General features: G+C 43.0%; 2 protein-coding genes across 3 annotated transcripts in view; one reads left to right on the top strand and one right to left on the bottom strand.

Annotated features, from left to right (window-relative positions):
* LOC310703069 (RCC1 and BTB domain-containing protein 1) overlaps positions 1-20,480 on the top strand; it is a 177,436-nt gene that overhangs the window by 101,050 nt on the left and 55,906 nt on the right. The window lies entirely within an intron of this gene.
* COL4A2 (collagen type IV alpha 2 chain) overlaps positions 2,234-20,480 on the bottom strand; it is a 179,053-nt gene continuing 160,806 nt past the window's right edge. The window contains exons 38-48 of one of the 2 annotated variants that reach the window (XR_014523928.1): positions 19,762-19,833; positions 19,448-19,573; positions 18,119-18,235; positions 16,094-16,255; positions 15,906-16,004; positions 12,038-12,184; positions 11,113-11,229; positions 9,880-10,071; positions 8,711-8,997; positions 2,546-4,583; positions 2,234-2,489 (exon numbers count right to left, since the gene is read on the bottom strand). Coding sequence is in view for 1 of the 2 variants with exons in the window: in XM_083495038.1 (XP_083351164.1) it covers positions 4,329-4,583; positions 8,711-8,997; positions 9,880-10,071; positions 11,113-11,229; positions 12,038-12,184; positions 15,906-16,004; positions 16,094-16,255; positions 18,119-18,235; positions 19,448-19,573; positions 19,762-19,833 (1,574 nt within the window). In the remaining variant the exon portion in view is untranslated. Of the gene's footprint in view, positions 4,584-8,710; positions 8,998-9,879; positions 10,072-11,112; positions 11,230-12,037; positions 12,185-15,905; positions 16,005-16,093; positions 16,256-18,118; positions 18,236-19,447; positions 19,574-19,761; positions 19,834-20,480 lie in introns of both variants that reach the window. The other variant, XM_083495038.1, reaches the window with a different exon arrangement.

Below are 20,480 nucleotides of genomic sequence, written 5' to 3'. Positions count from 1 at the left end.
GAAGGGAAAAGTCCCGCACACTTCTGTCAGCATAATGTACAAGAGTGATGAGAATTTAGAAAGCTAGCTAGCTAGAATTTAGTCTGGAAGGTTAACAAAACCTTTATCGCCATGTGTCACATTTCAAACCCAAGAACCCCCCCCCCAAGTTTGTTTAGGATCTTTATCAGGTCATGAGAATTTGTACCCGCCTATAATTATATAAGATAAGTTTTGTATTTTTTAGAGTTACTGGGGATGGCATTCCGATGGAACTGCTCAGATATGCTGTGGTTTCCTATATAAAACACTATGTGAATTCAAGCAAGACTAGCTAGGAGCACCTGCAGGTTTTGATATTGACCATGGTATTGTCTTGGATTGGCACCATGGAATGGACATTGATCTTACTATCTACCTACGTTTCTTTGAGGCAGAAGTAAAACAAAGACCGAAAGGGAGCCAGCCTATTTCCTTTAAAGTCTACTTCTGCCTTTGTCCACCAGGTGGAGCAAGAGGACATAACCCTCCGCTGGCAAAGTCACAGGTCACTCCACAAAACCTTGCTCTTGGCTGCAACTCAGGGCCAGTGAGAGAAGGGAGCGCTGAAGTAGGAGCCTTGAAGGAGCAAAGTGAGTGGCTGCAAGCGTCACCTTCACACTGCCTTGCTAAACCAAGGTTTGGTTCAGCATGCAGTGTGAACCAGCCCTAAGTACCATTGTTAGAATCATAGAATCATAGAGTTGGAAGAGACCACAAGGGCCATCGAGTCCAACCCCCTGCCAAGCAGGAAACACCATCAGAGCACTCCTGACATATGGTTGTCAAGCCTCTGCTTAAAGACCTCCAAAGTAGGAGACTCCACCACACTCCGTGGCAGCAAATTCCACTGTCAAACAGCTCTTACTGTCAGGAAGTTCTTCCTAATGTTTAGGTGGAATCTTCTTTCTTGTAGTTTGGATCCATTGCTCCGTGTCCGCTTCTCTGGAGCAGCAGCAAACAACCTTTCTCCCTCCTCTATGTGACATCCTTTTATATATTTGAACATGGCTATCATATCACCCCTTAACCTCCTCTTCTCCAGGCTAAACATGCCCAGCTCCCTTAACCGTTCCTCATAAGGCACCGTTTCCAGGCCTTTGACCATTTTGGTTGCCCTCCTCTGGACACGTTCCAGTTTGTCAGTGTCCTTCTTGAATTGTGGTGCCCAGAACTGGACACAGTACTCCAGGTGAGGTCTGACCAGAGCAGAATACAGTGGCACTATTACTTCCCTTGATCTAGATGCTATACTCCTATTGATGCAGCCCAGAATTGCATTGGCTTTTTTAGCTGCCGCGTCACACGTTGGCTCATGTCAGGTTTGTGGTCAACCAAGACTCCTAGATCCTTTTCACATGTACTGCTCTCAAGCCAGGTGTCACCCATCTTGTATTTGTGCCTCTCATTTTTTTTGCCCAAGTGCAATACTTTACATTTCTCCCTGTTAAAATTCATCTTGTTTGTTTTTGCTCAGTTCTCTAATCTGTCAAGGTCTAATCTGTTATATGTTAATATAACAGAAGAAGTTGCTACGTGCCAGAGGGCAAATTGGCCTCCATTCTCTCCCCTGGCTGGTAGTGAGAAAGCTAAAAGCCGGTGTGTGAGAGAGCTGAGAGCTAGAAGCAGGCAGAGGCTGGAGAGAGCGAGCCATGGCTGCGACTATGAGAGAAACAAGATCTTTTGGAGTGTTAAGGCTGTGAGCCCCTCCAGCTTAAGCTCAGGTTGAATATATGTGTAGATAAACCATGTATCATAAAAAAAATTGTCCAGTAGCACCTTAGAGACCAACTAAGTGTGCATGCACACAAAGGCTTATACCCAGAACAAACTTAGTTGGTCTCTAAGGTGCTACTGGACATTTTTTTCTCCCGACTGTGTCAGACCAACACGGCTACCTACTTGAATCATATATCATAAAGACACCAGTCTCCAACATCCCTCATTCGAAGGAAATCAAACCTGGAGTAAGTGTCTGGAACCCCTGGAATCTTGCACCACTTGGAGTTTGGCATGGTGTACAACAATATTTAGACACACAAGCTAAATATGCTCATTGGCTAGATTGTGAAAACAGTAGTAAAACCCCTATGGCTTGGTGGGTTTGCAAGGGCTAGGCTTTCATGCTGAAATGCTTTCTTTTGCCTAGTGTGTTTGTTTCATCTTATGAGATTATTTATGGCTTAAACACTGCAATAAGTCCAAACGCAATAAATACAATGTTAAAATACAATCTTTTATTCATTATACAAAATCAAAACTCATTGATCACTATTTGTCCTGTAGGTCTTGCCAAATAATTGCCCAGAACCACAACTGCATTGTTAGAATCACACAGTCATGTGGAAAGTGGTGCGTTCTAAGCTCTCTCCAGATGAATGTTTTTTGCAGATGTGTTCTATTGATGCAATATTATTAGTGAATTAGTACTGAACTGCTTATGCATCAGTCTGCTTTCTTAGTCTTGCTGTCTAGAGGGGCACTCTGGTGGTACAGCACAAGCAAAGCGGAGCAAACACACACACACAGATGCCCAAACCTATGTAATAAGGAAAACTACAGGATTTCTGAAGAAAGCTGTGGGACATGCACCTGTTGAGAATGAAGCAATGTGTCCACCCTGGAACTTCTGTAGGCACTGAAAGCAGAAGAGTACTGAAAGCAGAATGGTGTACAACTGCCTCAGTCATGAATGTGTAATAAACAGGATCTCTGTAGAGGCCCTAACTCTCCTTGGGTGGAGAAAATTGTACCATTTGCCCAATTTGCTTCCTCCTTCCATCTGCTCACACCTGGGAGCAGTGGAGGAAAAGACTGGCAGCAGAAACTTAAGCATGAGTATTCAGAAGTCCCTCTTGGGTACAATGGGAGAGAGCATGTATGTTTTGAATTGAAGCCTGATCAACTCCAGGGAAGGAGCTCAAAGGCACTTTCCTGAGCCTTATGGTCACCTGGGAGCAGCAGCGATAAAGGGAACATTTTCTTATGTGTCCGGTAGCATGGCTGAAGAAAGCCTTGCTGCTATCTAACTTGCAGCAATATTGAGAGACAACTAAACTCTGCACTTGGTGCAGTGCACCTGTTGGTTGAGTTTTGGGGCTCAGTGAGCACAACATATATTTTATTTAATTAAATTATTTAATTTATATGTTATTCTTCCCAAAGGAGCTCAGGGCAGGCTACAATCCCACATTTGGTCCAAGATGTCAAAAAGTTTGGTGTGTTACCTGTCAAAAGCAACACTTATGCAGGTTCTGTAAGCTATAGAGAAAATTATGCATATGAAGCAATATATTGTTTAATAAAAGCATTTAGGTGGAAAAATTTGGCCCTGAAATGAAGTTGCAACATAAATACAACAAGCAGGTGCAGGTTTAAAGTTCTATTGATCTTGGTGGCTCTGAAACATGCCTAACGCCTGGCTGAATTGAAGCCAAAGTCTTACAGATGAAAGTCTTACAGAGGCAGAGCGCAACTTCTATTTTCATCATTTTTATGTTCCAATATGGTACTTAAACTTCAGCTCTTTGAGCCGATTCCCATGTACGTTTGCACATCCATCTTAATGTATAGTTACTATTCAATGACTATGAGCTGTTTTCAGTGGTTAAGTATACAGTAAAAATGCATAAAAACCCATTTAGTGCTGTAAATCAGACCTAGGTAAAGGTAAAGGGACCCCTGACCGTTAAGTGCAGTCACGAACGACTCTGGGGTTGCGGCGCTCATCTGGCTTTACAGGCCAAGGGAGCTGGCGTTTGTCTACAGACAGTTTTTCAGGGTCATGTGGCCAGCATGACTAAGCTGCTTCTGGTGCAAAGGAACACCGAAACCAGAGCAGCGCACGGAAACGCCGTTTACCTTCCCGCCAGAGTGGTACCTATTTATCTACTTGCACTTTGACATGTTTTCAAGCTGCTAGGTTGGCAGGAGCCAAGACCGAGCAACGGCAGCTCACCCCGTAACAAAGATTCGAACCGCCGACTTTCTGATCGGCAAGTCCTAGGCTCTGTGGTTTAGACCGCAGCACCACCCGCATCCAAAATCAGACCTAGTGGGCAGCAAATGTGTTAGGAAATTATATCCTGCCAGTTTTTTTTAACTCTGAAAAGAACCTTTTTGCAACAATAAAAAACTACTTAGAAAATTATGGGAATGAAAGCAGAACCAACTTGGTTGTAAACCCTTGCAGTGGTTTGTTCTTTCAGATAAATGGTGATCAACTGATATTTCAATTTTTGAGGTAACAAAGTTAAAGAAGCACCAACAAGATTTGTTCCTTGCCATTGCAAGATGACTTACTTTCTTTTTTACAAATTTTTCATACACACTTGGCATCGGCTGATGTGTGTTCGGATGAGTCCAGCCTTGAGTGTATCTGCTGAAGGGGAGTGTTGAAATTGATTGTCAATGGTGGTAAGCCAGAAACTGTATTTGTTTGCAAAGTAGTGGCAGGTTCCCTGAGCACCGTTGCATTCGATGAATGGTGTTGCTCGGAAGTCTTCCAAACAGCTACCTGGAGACACGAGCGACTGTCCACCACCTTCGGCACCAGCTGCAGTGTGCTAGGAGAGACCAGATAGGAGGCTCAAATACAAGATAAGAGAAGTATATACAGTGGTACCTCAGGTTACATATGCTTCAGGTTACAGACTCCGCTAACCCAGCAATAATACCTCGGGTTAAGAACTTTGCTTCAGGATAAGAACAGAAATCGTGCTTTGGCAGTGTGGCGGCAGCGGGAGGCCCCATTAGCTAAAGTGGTGCTTCGGGTTAAGCAGAGTTTCAGGTTAAGAACGGACCTCCGGAATGAATTAAGTACTTAACCAGAGGTACCACTGTAATCTGTACTAGCACCATCATTGAATTGAGTGACCGGTTCTACAGGACTCTTTTTTTGTCTCCTATGCTTCTAACGTCTATATGAAACTGCTGAGTGAGAACAGATATTTTTTTGGGGGGGGGGGGGTGACACCACCCTCTTAATTGGAGCCAGGTAAAATTGTAGAAGTGCTGAATCTAGAATCAATAATGGACTGGATAAAAGCTGATAAAATGAAACCCAATCCAGAAAAAAATTAAAAGATTCTCTCAGTAGGTAGCCCATCTGGTCAGGGTCCAATCCTCTCTCTTGCAACTGAATGAATAAAACAACTATAAGGGCCACTAACAAGGGGGGGGGGTGTGACACATCTGCACAAGCAAATTGCATCTGGACACATTTGCAGATACACTTTACCAAGGGAAATTCCTCCCAGTGCTTCTTGAAAAATCTGCTTGAGACTACCCTGTGGGAACTGGAAGAGATGTAGTTGCAAGACCTTTCTTCATTAAGTATTGAGATAAATTTTCCTTAATATACAGAATTATTAAAAATGATTCAGCAACCAATATACCAATTTACTTCAGTGTGGGTGAGAATCAGTGTGAGAAAGCTGTAAGATCTGGCCCTTCCTCTTGCTATGAAAATGCATTTAAAGCATATCACGTCACCTGGTGACTGGCATAGCTCAAGGGGAACACTAGTCCCCCGTTGCCCCCCTTCAAGCAGGTTCCCTGTCTTCCTGTGCATTTCTGAGTGCAATTCAAGGAAATGATGTTAACAGTGTTAACTGTGATCCCAAGCCAAAGAGGGCTTTCAGAGTATCCCACACAAATACAGAAGATCTGGTGAGGCCCTTCTTCAGGTTCCTGAGATCTGATGCCAGAATCCAGAGATGGATGAAAAGTCTGCTGGTCCAGTGCTAGAAGAAGCCAGGCATGCCTTTCCTGTGTTTTCCATTTACTGAAGATGGCAGCACTTTTTTTTCTACTGGGGACAAAGGGGGCTGAAAGTTCAATTCTCTGCTGCCTGGTGGAAAAATACACTCCTAGAATTGTCTAAAATAGGTGGCTGTCACCAATGGAAGCAAAAGCTTTGAAAAGGCTCAACATGGAGGCCAAATGGCCGACATATTCTGAGATTTTGGAGCAAGAAGGAGATAAATTGAAACTGCAGAGTTTTGAAAAATTAAAGGATAAAGTGAGAGACTGGCTCCATTACTATCAGATAATGGAGGTATATAAATTGGATAAGAAAATTGGCTTCCAGGTGGAAAAGTCAAAACTAGAAACAGAACTGTTAGAACCCAAAATTAAGAATTTGTCAAGAATGTATAACTTGCTGTTGAAATGGAATACTCAGGATGAAACGGTGAAATCTGCTATGATTAAATGGGCACAAGATGTTGCACATAATATTATGTTTGCTGACTGGGAACAGTTATGGACCACAGGTATGAAGTTCACGGCATGTAATGCCTTAAAAGAGAATATTATGAAAATGATATACAGGTGGTACATGACCCCAGTCAAGCTTGCAAAAATCTATCACTTGCCCAATAATAAATGCTGGAAATGTAAGGAAACTGAAGGTACATTCTTTCACCTTTGGTGGACATGCCCTAGGATTAAGGCTTTCTGGGAAATGATATATAATGAATTGAAAAAGGTATTTAAATATACCTTCTTGAAGAAACCAGAGGCCTTTCTCCTGGGCATTGGCGGCCAATTGGTGCAAAAGAAAGACAGAACTTTTTTTATGTATGCTACAACATAGACGGTGGAAGAAGAATGGAGAAAATTTAAAAGTTATCTTAAGGAATACTATAAACTTAATGAATGCTAAAATGTTGTGGTTTCCAGAAACAAGGGGGTACAGGGATATAAGGTTAGAATATAAAAGAGGACTAAGATGACAGAGATTGGAAAGTAACAATTGGGAGTTGCTAGTTGAATTATGGACATTGGGATGCAGAGAGGGGGGGTATGGGGAAGTCCAAGAAAAGAGGTTTATGAAAATAGGTTTGAAACTATACGTGTATGTTTGTCATTTTAAGTGTTTGTTTGTTTTTCTTAAAAATTTTGTAAAACCAATAAAAATTTTATAAAAAAAAAACAAAACAAAAAAAACAGCAGCAAGAATACTAATCACTAAGTATTGGAAGACACAAGATCTACCCACTCTGGAAGAATGGCAGATGAAGGTGATCGACTACATGGAACTAGCTGAGATGACTGGCAGAATCCGAGACCAGGGAGAAGAATCGGTGAAAGAAGACTGGAAGAAATTTAAAGACTACTTAAAGAAATATTGTAAAACAATGAATGTTAGAAAGATGTTGGATAGAAATTAAGTGGTTTCCGGCTGTAATGATTTAGGAGATATGAAAAAAGGACTATAAATGGGTTAAAGTTCTATGGTAAGGATTTGCTGAACCAACAAACTGAATTGGAATACAAAGAAGGGAAGTATGAGGAGGCTGGAGGAAATTAGGATATGTAAGTTATATTACTGAAAATTGATGTGTGTTTTTAATTGTTTATTATTTTGTATGTTTATTTTTGTATGTTTTGTAAGTCTTGTATGTTGTATGTTTATATCCTAAAATTTTCCAATAAATATCTTTTTTAAAAAAAGAATTGTCTAAAATAAAAATAAATAAAAATAAATTGTGAGGAACTAAGAAGATCTTCAAAGGAACCTCCATTGCTTGGAACTCCTTCTTGGCACCCAACTTCCTGCTAATAGAAAAAAAGTGGGCTTTGCTGTTCACCTGGATTCTGCCTGCAGAATGTGGGAACCTCTCCTTGATTTCTCACAGCGCCAAAAATAGGTCATCTCTGGTTTATTCTCTGGTATTTATTGGAATTTATTCAGATTTATCCTGCTGTTCTGATTTTTATATGGTTTACTTTCTGCTATTATATATTTACATATCTTCCTGTACTGACTTTCATAAGAGGTGAGTTATAGAAATAATTAAACAAGTAAAATAAGAATCAAAGGGGGCTGGGGAACTCCTATATTTTAGATGCACATAAAAGTTACTGAGGGAGAAATTGAGATGTTCAGATTTGAGCATATCCGCATCAGCAAAATCTGGGAAATGCTAAGATAAATCATAACTCTATAGCTGAAGTTCACTGTAGCCCTTGGAGGTCTTTAAGCAGAGGCTTGACAATCATATGTCAGGAGTGCTCTGATGGTGTTTCCTGCTTGGCAGGGGGTTGGACTCGATGGCCCTTGTGGTCTATTCCAACTCTATGATTCTATGATTCTATATGTACATGATTTAAATGTGATATCTTCTTGGACGCAAGCTATACTTAGCATTTTAGGAAAGTTATAGTACTTTGACAAATGATTCATTTGTCACATTCCTGTATATGTGGGTTGTGATCCACGCCATGAAAAGCAGCTCAGTACAAACCCTTTTCTACCATGTACTCCACAAAAGGCACTCTCAATTATAGTAATATTTTTTATCACCATAGCAGAGAACTTGGGCAATCAAATTGTTATCTTTAGATGCCTCAGGGTTCACTTCAGCAACTTTTGGTTTCCAGTTTGGTTTTAACATTGCTATTGGTTTAATAATAATAATAATAATAATAATAATAATAATAATTTATTATTTCTACCCCGCCCATCTGGCTGAGTGAGAATCTCTTTCTTCCACTCAAACACTGAATGTTTCTGTTCATGAAACATCCCCCTTCTCAGTCCTGCTTCTTGCTGTGCCAACTTCCAAAGTGCACTTACTGCACAGGTTAGTTGGCTGTCAAGTGGGAAGGGAAGGCATGCATGAAGGCAGGATATAGAGGTATATTTTAAATTATTTGTTTCACAATCAAGAAAAGAAGCAAATACCATAAGGAAGGAATAGCCGATCCACAAGCTGCGCCATCCTTCAGGACAGTGTGGAATACTGGCATCTTGGCTGTGAATGGCTATGGCAACAGCCGGCGCTTCACAGACGGAGCAACGGCTGATATAAGGTCGGATTTCTTCTTCTTGCACAGGCATCATTGGAAGAGGGGCTGTTGTTGAGAGCCAATAAGACTTATCATTGCGACTTGCATAATAGCAGACGTCCCCAGGATTGCAGTAAAGAAAAGGCATAGTGCTGAATCGAGTCAAACATGAACCAGCTAGACCTGAAAAAGTAAAACACAAACCTTCATTAGTTCTGGTTTTAGATAATACATTTATGGTTCTAGCCAAAGGCCATGACAAACTTGTAGCAATAGTTTTTGGCATCTGTCTCTCTCAAGAGAAAATGGAGTGCACCTCTGGGAGTAAAGTCAAACCACTGCATTGGCAGCACCAAAGTGACCTCCCAAAGTGACCTTAGCAGTTGAGTGTGCTTTGCTAGAATGCTAGTGATGATGCTCCCTCTTGACTGCATTTCTCTTGGTGCAATACCCCAAAGTGGGGGGGGGGGGGAATTAGCTATTTGAAAACAGGGTGATGATCCTCTTTGGGGATAAGACTGTTGAAGAGCTAACAGCAAACCACAGACTAAAAAAGAATTCCACATAGTTGCCCTTTCTCTTTTCTCCCATCTTTCTTGAACCATTACATTTGCCGCTGTTTTAAGAAGAATTTTTATTTTAGTCCAAGAAAAATTGTGTGGACAAGTCATAAAAACATACTGAAAACCAGAATGAAGCGTTATACCAGTTTATACCAGTATAAACAGTATAATACCACTTGCATTTAAGAAGGGATTGAAACTACTGGCATGTTGAAAGCACTTACATATGCTACTGGGCTTTGTGCTAAGAATGTTGCTTTCTCGAATTATTAAACTGAATAGGACAGAAAAGCCAAGTCTCTCTGACAGATCTGTGGTTTTCTCCTCTCTCTGTATTATGTATGATAAATTTATGCTTGTTCCTAACATCTCAAAATAGCTTTTCTTCATCCACATATGTAATTTCTATCAGTTGCCTGAAAATTATTGGTTAGGTTTAAAATGCAGTTTGTTTTTGTTTTTACAAAACCATGTGAAGAATGCTCAGCTCCTAAATGCACACCTAGGTCCTGATTGTGTGCCTTATCTTGTCCTTCAAAGTAGAGCAAGCTGTATCCACTCCAGAGTTTGCTCATGCCCACTGGGCACATGGGCTCTTGATCCGCCTGGCTGTGCTTCACCAAAAGATATCCCATATTGATGCTGCGGCCGGGCATACCTGGCAGCCCAGGAGTGCCTGGGTCACCTGCTGCACCTGTGGAGAGGAAAAGGGAGCTTAAATGTTGCAGGAAGTAAACTGACTTAAAGGTTTCATTGCTTATGGAAAGAATTCCATAGGAACCTCCATCTGCTCAGTGCTGAATAAACCATGAGAAGAGGTTAGGTGTTCACAGCTACTAAGCTGAAGCCATTTTTACGCAGCTCTGACATCCGATGATAAAAGTGTTTGCTTTATGTGCATATAAACCCTCCTCAGTGTCACCTGACATCATGTAGTCCTCTTCTACCCTTTTGGCCTGTAGTGCTGTGTGGCTGAATATTCTCATGTCAGTAGCTCTTATCATCTTGCAAGTTTTCCATATGCCGGGAGTTTAAGTGGGGAGCAGTAACAGAATGACTCTTACTCTCCTGCCACAACTTTGAACTGAAGTGTGGCAGTTTTGGCGGGGAGGGGGGGGCGGGCTATATCTCCCACAGCTCCATGTCAACAAATTACATTTTGATTTCATTCTACCCTGTTACCCTATCCAATTCTATTGCAAAGCACAAGATCTTCACTGCATGCATTGTGGTCTTCCATGCTGGAGTTGTCCCTAAATGAGGCTGACAATGGAGGGCTTCACCACTTTGTGTTTCCTTTTTGGGGAGGTACAGGGGCGCCCCCATGGTTAGGAATGGGAACTGTGAGCCAGGCACTGTAGGATAAACTGAAATGCATTTGTTTGGGGTTTATTCTTAAATCCAGGTACTTCTAAAGCTACAAACTGAAAATGGGGCCCCTTTTGTTTAGGAGAGAAGGTGGATCGCCTCTTCCAAAATGATGCCCTGCTGCGCAACTACTAACAAAGTAAACTTTTTATTTTTTTATTTTTAGAATGACTGTTTCCCCCTCATATGCAAATATTTTTTTGCAGATTTGGTTAACAATCAAGGCTGTGATCCAGTGCCACTTACCTGGGAATAACATCTGAGTAAACATGCATAAAATTGTGCTGAAAACTCATATAAGTAGTTGATGTAAATTTATTTTCAAATGAGCGAAGGGGGGGGGGGGAGACCCAGGGCCAGTATTTACCTTCAAAGCCCCCTGGGCCCTGCAGTCCTGTTCTCCCTTGATCTCCTCTGAAGCCTGGAGCTGCAGGTATTCCCCCTCTTCCTTGCAGGCCTTGTTTACCCATGGGGCCTCTAGAACCTGGAAAGTAAATTTAAAAAGAATCATAATCCATACCATGCTGTAAGATTTTCATGAGGAACAGAGTCCATTCAAGCTCTCTGAATACTAGATGTGCAGATATGAAGCCCAGATAGTCATCTTTTTATGAAGAAGTCAGGAGCAAAGTGACTTGCATGCAGAAATGGTTGAATAAGGATGGAGTAGGCACATATTATTTGAAGGAAGAGGAAACCATCCTATTCAGGCCTCTTGGTCATCAACAAGAGCGATGCACCTATGGCAAATACCTCTGACTGCAATTATGGCATACATGTTTGGAATGAGGGTGGAATTGCCTACAGATTTCAGTCTTATCAGGGACAGGGATAGGCGATACAGCTGTACCAGAATGGGATCTGGAGAAAGAAGAAAAGATTGGATGTGTTTTATTTGTCTAAAGCTCAGCAGGACAGGTCAGAAAGTACTGGGCATCATTTCCGAAGCTTGGCATGCCAGCAAATCAACACTAAGCTTGAGTCATGAGTGGCCAGTTATCACATAATGGTCCGTCCCCCCCCAGGGAGGTACTTCTGGAATGACTCCAAAGTGGCAGAAATATGAAAAGTATTGGTACAGAGTTATACATTCATGGGGAGTTTTCAGTTAGGTTCCCCAAAGTCACCAACTAAATTTCTGTGAGCCCCTGACCTGATTTGGATAATTACTGCATGAGCCTTCTTCATTAAAATTCCAATTTATTGGGAGAAAATGTTATATGCAAAACAGGATTGGGCCATGAAAAACAGCCTTAACTCACTAAGGCCATTTTGCATATCCATGTTCCTACCTGGAGATCCTGGTGGGCCTTGAGGACCCATCTCACCCAACGTGCCAGGAAGCCCTCTGTTTCCAGGAGCACCTGGGCTCCCTTGTTCTGAAACCAGTTTGGGAAGGACAGGAGGCGGTCCAGGGGAACCTGGAGGTCCCTGAAATCCTGAAAGTTAAAAATGCACAACAAAGTAACAGACAGAATATTCCACTTGCCTTGGGCGCTCTTTCTCGTTAGTTGACCCAGGAGCTCATTGCTCATGTCCGAAAGCAGTGTTTGAAACCCCCGTTGTTCTAGGCGCATTTTGCGACAGGGAATTTCTTCAGCGTGAGCCGTTTCTGAGCTCTGGGCGCAGTACTGTGCCTAAGATTCCAGATTAAAACTGCAGAGTGGAAGGAAAGGAGGACCTTTTTTTGCCTCCTCACTTCCAGCTACTCTCTGAAGACCAGAGAAGAGAGAGACCCTCTGAAGAATATTAGGGGGGTGGGCAGGGGAAGGACTAGACCATGTGAAAAATGAAATAATACTTTAACTGCAGTTCATTCATTTTCAGCTTTGTATTCTTGTTATAAAAAGTGTGCCTAGACATTCTGTAGTTGTGCCCATACCTTAGGTTTAAAGTGCCATTTAGCTCCTAGTTTTCATATCTCAGTTTCTAACACTGGCTAGAAGCAGTGGTGGTGTCATGGCAGACTTGGACATGGAGTTCAGCAGAGTAAGTAGGAGGCCTTTAAACCAGAATCTATGTCAGATTTCCTCAAACTTGGCCCTCCAGATGTTTTGAGACTACAGTTCCCATCAGAAGAGGAGGTTAAGGGGTGATATGATAGCTATGTTCAACTATATAAAAGGATGTCACATAGAGGAGGGAGAAAGGTTGTTTTCTGCTGCTCCAGAGAAGCGGACACGGAGCAATGGATCCAAACTACAAGAAAGAAGATTCCACCTAAACATTAGGAAGAACTTCCTGACAGTAAGAGCTGTTCGACAGTGGAATTTGCTGCCAAGGAGTGTGGTGGAGTCTCCTGCTTTGGAGGTCTTTAAGCAGAGGCTTGACATCCATATGTCAGGAGTGCTCTGATGGTGTTTCCTGCTTGGCAGGGGGTTGGACTCGATGGCCCTTGGTGGTCTATTCCAACTCTATGATTCTATGATTCTGATCTATGTTAAAAACTGGCCCAGAGGAGAAGCACACAGTGGCAGAGCAGTGGGATCTCTCCTCCCAGGAGAGCACTGGTCCTTATGCTGTGTCCAAACCCTCTGTTGCCTCCTGCCAATGGAGAGCCTGATTCCTCTGGCCCTCTGGCTCCTTCATGCCAATGTGAATCTCTGGTGGGAAGAGCAGAGCAAGGTGACATTGGTAGACTATGTGGAACCTCTCTGGTGAGCCTACCATCTCCTAACTCAATCCCTAGCTTCCTGTACCCCTTCTTTGACTGTTTGTTAAATTGTAAAATTAAGGCCCCAGGTTAGAATTGATCCATGGCTGACATCACAGTTACTATTTTTTTATTACCTTCCTATTAGACCAGGAAAGGGATGCAGGTGGCGCTGTGGATTAAACCACAAAGCCTAGGACCTGCCGATCAGAAGGTTGGCTGTTCGAACCCCCACGACGGGGTGAGCTCCCATTGCTCAGTCCCTGCTCCTGCCAACCTAGCAGTTCGAAAGCACATCAGAGTGCAAGTAGATAAATAGGTACCACTCCGGCAGGAAGGTAAACGGCGTTTCCGTGCGCTGCTCTGGTTCGCCAGAAGCGGCTTAGTCAGGCTGGCCACATGACCCAGAAGCTGTACGCCGGTTCCCTCGGCCAATAAAGCGAGATGAGCGCCGCAACCCCAGAGTCGGCCACGACTGGACCTAATGGTCAGGGGTCTCTTTACCTTTACCTTTATTAGACCAGGAAGGGAAGGACTTTGTAAACCAGTTACATAGACATCCTGACCCTGAGACTGCAAAATTCTTTTTTTTAGTGTTTGCTTTGTTTTCATTTTTATCATTAACAACCATCACCCTCCCTTGATGTCAGGCATTCAAACAGTTGCCTCTCGCCTTAGCAACCAGGGATCTTTCAAATCCCCCAAAGACCTCAATTCCCTAGACAGGAACCTTCCTCCCCTTTTCTCTTTCTTTTCTTCACTATCACTTGCTGTTGCACTACATCACACCTGAGCCTCGCAGAAATAAGGGCAGAGAGTAACTCCCTGCTCCTCTCCCTCCCTGCTCCCTGCAAGTCCATCTACTGGCAATCCTTTTTCTCCCCCTCTGTCTCAGCTCTTCCGAGGGAAGCCCTTCTCCTACTCTTCCTTAGCTTCACAGGGCAGCCCACTTATCTCCTTCTGCATCATCCTGACACTCCTAACACCTTGACAGCTGCTGCTTCATTTGTCCCTTCTTTTTTGTCCCTTACTCTGTCATTCCAGCCTGTTATCTGGGGATTTAGCCAGTCTTTATCCTCGCTCGCTCGCTCGCTCCCACACTCACTCATTCTTTCCTTCCAAGCTTGACCATGTCTCCCTTTCTTCGGAAGACCTGATCTCCCCCCCCCCTTGCTGTACTCTGGTCTTCTGCCTTGGCTGTCTCACCTCAAAACCTCCTTTCCCTTTTCCCTCACTCACTCTTCATAGACCTCCAGCAGATCTAACATGACCCTCCAGGCCTCCCCATTTGGCCCGTGAAACAGTTTTCAGGAAGCCCCACCCACCTGCCCCTTAGCTGACATCATAGAAGGCATCAGGTGGGGGACAGAAAGGGGTGGGACTTCAAAGGCGCAGCTGAAAGCTCCCAGTTGTCCCTCTGAAGCAGCAAGGTGCACCTTCAATGCTCCAGCATGTCTTCCATCAGCTGGATGGAAAGGCATTTCTTCTTCAAACAATGCTGATCACTTTGTTGCTGTCAGGCCAAGCTGTTTTAATTTCTGGTTCCAAATGTGTTTTGATGTATTTTTATTATTGTTTCTAACTTGTTTGTTTTTATTACTTTGTATTTATAATGTTGGTTTCGAATGCTGTAAGTTGCCTTGTACCTTGATTTTGCAGCCTCCAGTTGCTCTTGTTTCCCACCCTCCCGCCCTTTAAGGTTCCGTTCCTTGACCTTGCTACGGACCTTGCTTGGTCACCGTTGAGGGGCCCGGTAGGAATTTTTTCCACTTGGCAAATTGGCACCGGCCACTTGGTTTTTCGCCTACTTCGTAGCAAATGGTCACAACTTTCTTGGTATTGGCAATTAGGCATTGGTATTGTTATGTAGATGGAAGAGGGGAGGAAGCGCCATCACCTGCCCCACATATTGAAGGGTAGTCCGATAAAGGATTCCGGGGGGCGTGGCCCTGTCTGAAGCCTATGGAGGGCCTAAGGCACGCCGCCGAGCGGTGACCCCGGGGGAGTTCCTAGTTGATGTGCATCAGCAGGACTCCCCCTACTGGTGGTAACCCTTCCTGGACTTCAAGCGGACGGGCTGAAGCAGGATATAGTCGGTTAGGACCAATGCCTAAGCCAATACCGCTCATCACCTGTAACCAACAAAGTTGTGGCCTTATTTAGCCCATTAACCTTAATAATTGTGTCATGTGTCTTTATTTCCACGGGGGGGGGGGGACTCGTCACGCAAATAGCTATATAAAAAATAAACCTGAGGAGGTTGGAAGAAGAAGCATTTGAAGGTGCACTCCCACCCGCTGATCAGCTGATTGTGGAAAGGGTGCATCTGGCTCAAGGCTTTCAAATGCCCCTCTCATGTTTCACCTTCAAATTTCTGCTGAGATTTGGAGGAGAAATGTGGGGTGGGGTGAAAGCCCCTCTGCGGTGTGTTTTGGTCTATAAAATGCAATAGCTTTTGAAGATTTATAAACACTGCATGAACTGGCATAGTAGAAATAGTTACTCACCAGGAAATCCTCGGTCTCCTTTGGGTCCAGTGGGGCCAAAGTCACCAGGCCTTCCCAATATGCCAACCAAACCCATGACTCCTTGTTCCCCTTTATATCCTTCAAGGCAAAACAATGGTATGGCGTTACTGCATGCCTGCTTGATCTGTTTTGGTAGCTGCTCTTTATACTAGGTTTTTCCACCATACCTTTTGCCCCAGGGAACCCTGGAATTCCAGGTCTCCCATCTGCGCCATGGTCTCCTCTAAGTCCTTTTGAACCATCTTCTCCAATTATGCCGATCTGCCCCACTTCTCCTTTGCTTCCAGGTGGAGCAGCTATTCCTGGTGTTCCTGGTGGTCCTGGGTAGCCTACAATATATACACAAAGATTAAAACTTGGGACTGAAAGACCACATAGGCAACATCTTTGGGGGCCTGTCTTCTCCTGATTGTAGCAAGTTAATGTAGAGCTGAATTAAATGAAAGGTGCAGCCTACCTGCAGCATCCGTGTCAATAAGTAAGAGGAAAAGATGGGCAAGCTGTGAAATGGCATTTCTGATGGTTGGAGAGCAGTTTACATCACTTTTCCAGACAAAAAGCTTTTCCTTGGGGTAGCTTCCAATGCTACAATTCTATGAGTCTACATCTGTGTATCTGGTTATTCCCTGTATTCCTTCTGAATACAGTGTCTCTGAAGCTTCTGCCTTGCTCAGAGTGGCTGGGGCAGCCCAGTCAGATGGGTGGGGTATAAGAAATAGAATAATAGCAAAAAATGATTTTTTCATCAGGACAAGACTTGTGCCCTGAACCAAAGCTTGTTCCTAAGACTAAGCCTTTCATTGGTTTCAAACTCTTGTCTTAATATCAATTTATCCAAACCCAAACAACCATGTATTGGATGTTTCAATACATCTTTGAATATACATAGCTCATACATCTCAAATAAAGGAAAAAATGAGTCCCTCTTTGTTCCCTTCAGAGACTCCTCTGTGAGGAAGAACATCCCCAACCCTAGTCTGCGCTCTTCAAGCAAATGCTACATAAGGAAAAGCCTTCCCCCAGGGAATGATGGATTGTTCGACCCATGATTGATGTGCCCTCTGAAACAGTGGGGGGGGGGGCGCAATGGAGAAGGGAAAGGGCATCATAAATTTGCATCCTGCTGACAGAACAGTCTTCCATTATAGTGAGGAACACAACTGTATGCATGACAAAATGTGTAAATATAGGCAGAAGTTACAAAATTCTATGCATGAGCACCCAGTCCATCCGTGGAGACCCAGGACCAACAAGTTAGAAGCCACATGGTCCCTGTTACTCCCAACAAGTAGCTATATAACCAGATATATGCTACTCTCTGTAATCTATCTTCCACCTCCATTTCTAACTCTGATCTCTCTCTCTCCCCTGCCCACCATACTCTGTTTGTGCAACCCACTAGACCCAACGAACACTAAGGCAAGAGACACAGAGCGGCCCAGGTGGGATGGCAAGGAAACACCTTGCAAACCAGAGAAGCAGGAATAGTTAGCTTAGAAGCAGTAGCATTAAATGTGAGGGGGCTAGGGAGCCCTGTCAAAAGAAAACACATTACCTCGTATGAAACCCCACAAAAGATACACAAACCGCTTAAGGTAAAAGATAAAGGTAAAGGATCCCTGGACGGTTAAGTCCAGTCAAAGGTGACTATAGGGTGTGGCAATCATCTTGCTTCAGGCCGAGGGAGCCGGCATTTATCAACAGATGACTTTCTGGGACATGTGGCCAGCATGACTAAACCACTTCTGGCACAACGGAGCACCATAAATGGAAGCCAGAGCACACGGAAACGTCGTTTACCTTCCCACCGCAGCAGTACCTATTTATCTACTTGCACTGGTGTGCTTTTGAACTGCTAAGTTGGCAGGAGCTGAGACAGAGCAACAGGAATTCACTTTGTTCCACAGATTCTAACTGCTGACCTTCCGATCAGCAAGCCCAAACTGTCTAAAGGTAGCAAACTCCTAAACAAACCCTTCTTTAGCCAACAGTGGGTGCCCCCCAGGAGAGGAAAAGCATAGTGCTTAGTAGAGACCTAATGTTGAAGCCACAACAATGCTAAAAGACAAAAAGAAAAAGATTCATTTTTGCCAAGGGAACACTCGGCGGCAAAACTAAGGCAGTAGTATCAAAATATCAAGATAAATCTAAAAGATCTCTGTATCAACTGAAAGTAGTGGGATTGTGTTTACCTGGCACACCATCCAAACCTGGTGATCCCACATCACCAGGTGCTCCAGATATGTTTGAAACTCCAGGAAGGCCTGGTCTTCCCTCAGGTCCAGGGCTCCCGGGTGAGCCTCTCTGTCCTGCCAGTCAGAAATCAAATAGTTACTCCTGGAGATTGATGCGCAGGAAAGCTGAAGCGCACCCTTTGTTAAATATTTTCAAAAATTCTGAGAATATTCTGTTTGTTTTTAACAATACTGTCATTATGGTTGCTTCCCATCACAAGAAATTAAGTTTCACCTATATTCTTGTCTGCAGTTTTTGTTATCATGATTGTGTGTCTTTTTTGCTTTGTATTTTTTCTGGTTTGGTATTATATGTTCATTTTATTTATTGTTTATTTGTATGACGCATAAGTATAAATAAAGTATTTAATAAAAAAGGGGGGGGGGGAATTAAGTTTCACCAAAGCATATTGTTTCTTCCACATGAGATTACTATACATGCAGGTGTTGCTATCAGAACACTCTTTATCCAAAACACTAAGAGCTATGCAAACACAAAGAATTATACCTAAGCATTGCTACACAAATGCCTGATTCAGATACTTGAACAGACAGAGTTTGCCTGCTCCCTTACTCATTGGTATTTTGCTGGTCGGCAGCAGCTGTGTGGGCAGAAACAATGCAGCGAAAGAGAGACATCAGACAAATCACAGATTAGAAGTGTTCCCATAGGAAATAATGGAAATCATCAGCTTGCTATGTGAACGCTTGCCTAACAATTTCCTGGGAATGCCTTATGTTCAGAAAGCGGAACCTGCATGTAACTTTGTGGGATGCCAAATAATATAATGGTAGCTAGTGATGTAGGATTACAAATCTTACCAATCTTGTTAACAATATTTTCTTTGATAAGTATAAATTCATATTATAAAGATATTTAAAATTCAGGAGTTCACATTTTCAGATTACAGGGATAAATTGAGCATTCAGTTTTAAATCAGTTGTTAGGAAGCATTTTTATCCCTTTGCATTCCTACTCCTTGCCCTTTACTTTGCTCTGCTCTCCCTCCTTCTCCTGGAGTGGAGTCCCTAAGGCGGTTGAGGGGGCCCTCGTGCGCCTCCTTCTGGCAACTCCTGCAGCCAAGCTGGTGCCAAACGTATTGCTCTGCTTTCCTTTGGATTCCACCAGCCAGGCAGAGAGCCACACATTCTGACTTTCATGTGCCTCTACCCTTTTCACACACCAATTTGCCATGAGAGTACTTTCTTAAATGAAACCTATAATTTGTTAAATATATTTTGCTAATTGGTGGTGCCATGTATAAAACCATTGAACAACAGACTGACCTAGATCTCCTCTTTCTCCTTTTGGACCAGGAGCTCCTCTGCTGCCTTCAATTGGGCTTGGCTCTCCCACGGTACCTTTGTCACCCCAAATACCTGGGAAACCTGGTGGGCCATATCCATCTGGACCTGTTGTGCAAAAACTTAGATAAATTAGTATCCCTTTTCCCAACCCGGAAATGGGCATCTCAGCAATGTTCATTTTAAACTATCCTATGCATCCTGTGCGGAAAACTGAAATGTTTAGACAGATTCCCTAATGAACTTACAATGTAAGATAGCCAACCTCATTAACCATCAACATAATGTGAACATACCTGGTGATCCTGGAAAGCCCTTGGTACTTGGCAAACCATGTAATCCAGGGATTCCTCTGGCGCCAGCAGCACCTGCCAAAAAGCCACCCATTATTTGTTATTCTTCAATCTGCTTTACCAAATGTTACAGATTTCTCTGGAGGCACTGTAGTTTTTCATGTGAGCCATTTGCTTTGCACTGATTACTACATCAGAAAAAAACTTGCTGCAATTACTTTAAATAATTGTGCTCACTAGGATGCAGCAATTAAAGTATTTCTGCTCCATATGAAATGTTTTGCCTCAAATTTAAAACTTGAGTGTGTCTCATGAATGACAGTTTGGCTGTTGCTTTTTAAAAACAAATTTCTGACTGGTCAAAACAAAACCATCCTGGAGGCTAAAGCAAGTCTTTACAAGTTTATAGTCTGATTGCCTGATTCACTGACTCTGAGAAAACATTTAAATTGATTTTATACAGCAGCAACATTTTAGCAATAAGATTATAACAAATATTTCAAAAAGATGAAAATACATTGTTAACTGTACAGCCTTATATAACTAAGACACTTAACTTATGAAGGGTTTATGGCCATAGAGTTAGATATCCTGCCAGGCTTATCTAGGTTGTACTCCCTCGCCTTGGAAGGAAGAGTTACCAAACTTTTCATTCTTGCTTCTTTCCACCAGGTGAAGCTTCCAGTAAGGATATCTAAGCTAAATGCTCCAAGCTTAGAAGG

Source organism: Podarcis liolepis (assembly GCF_965112155.1).
Source record: "Podarcis liolepis genome assembly, chromosome: 3".
Classification (NCBI taxonomy): domain Eukaryota; kingdom Metazoa; phylum Chordata; class Lepidosauria; order Squamata; family Lacertidae; genus Podarcis; species Podarcis liolepis.
Note: the sequence above shows the minus strand (reverse complement) of the source record. Positions and strands in the feature narration are given on the sequence as shown.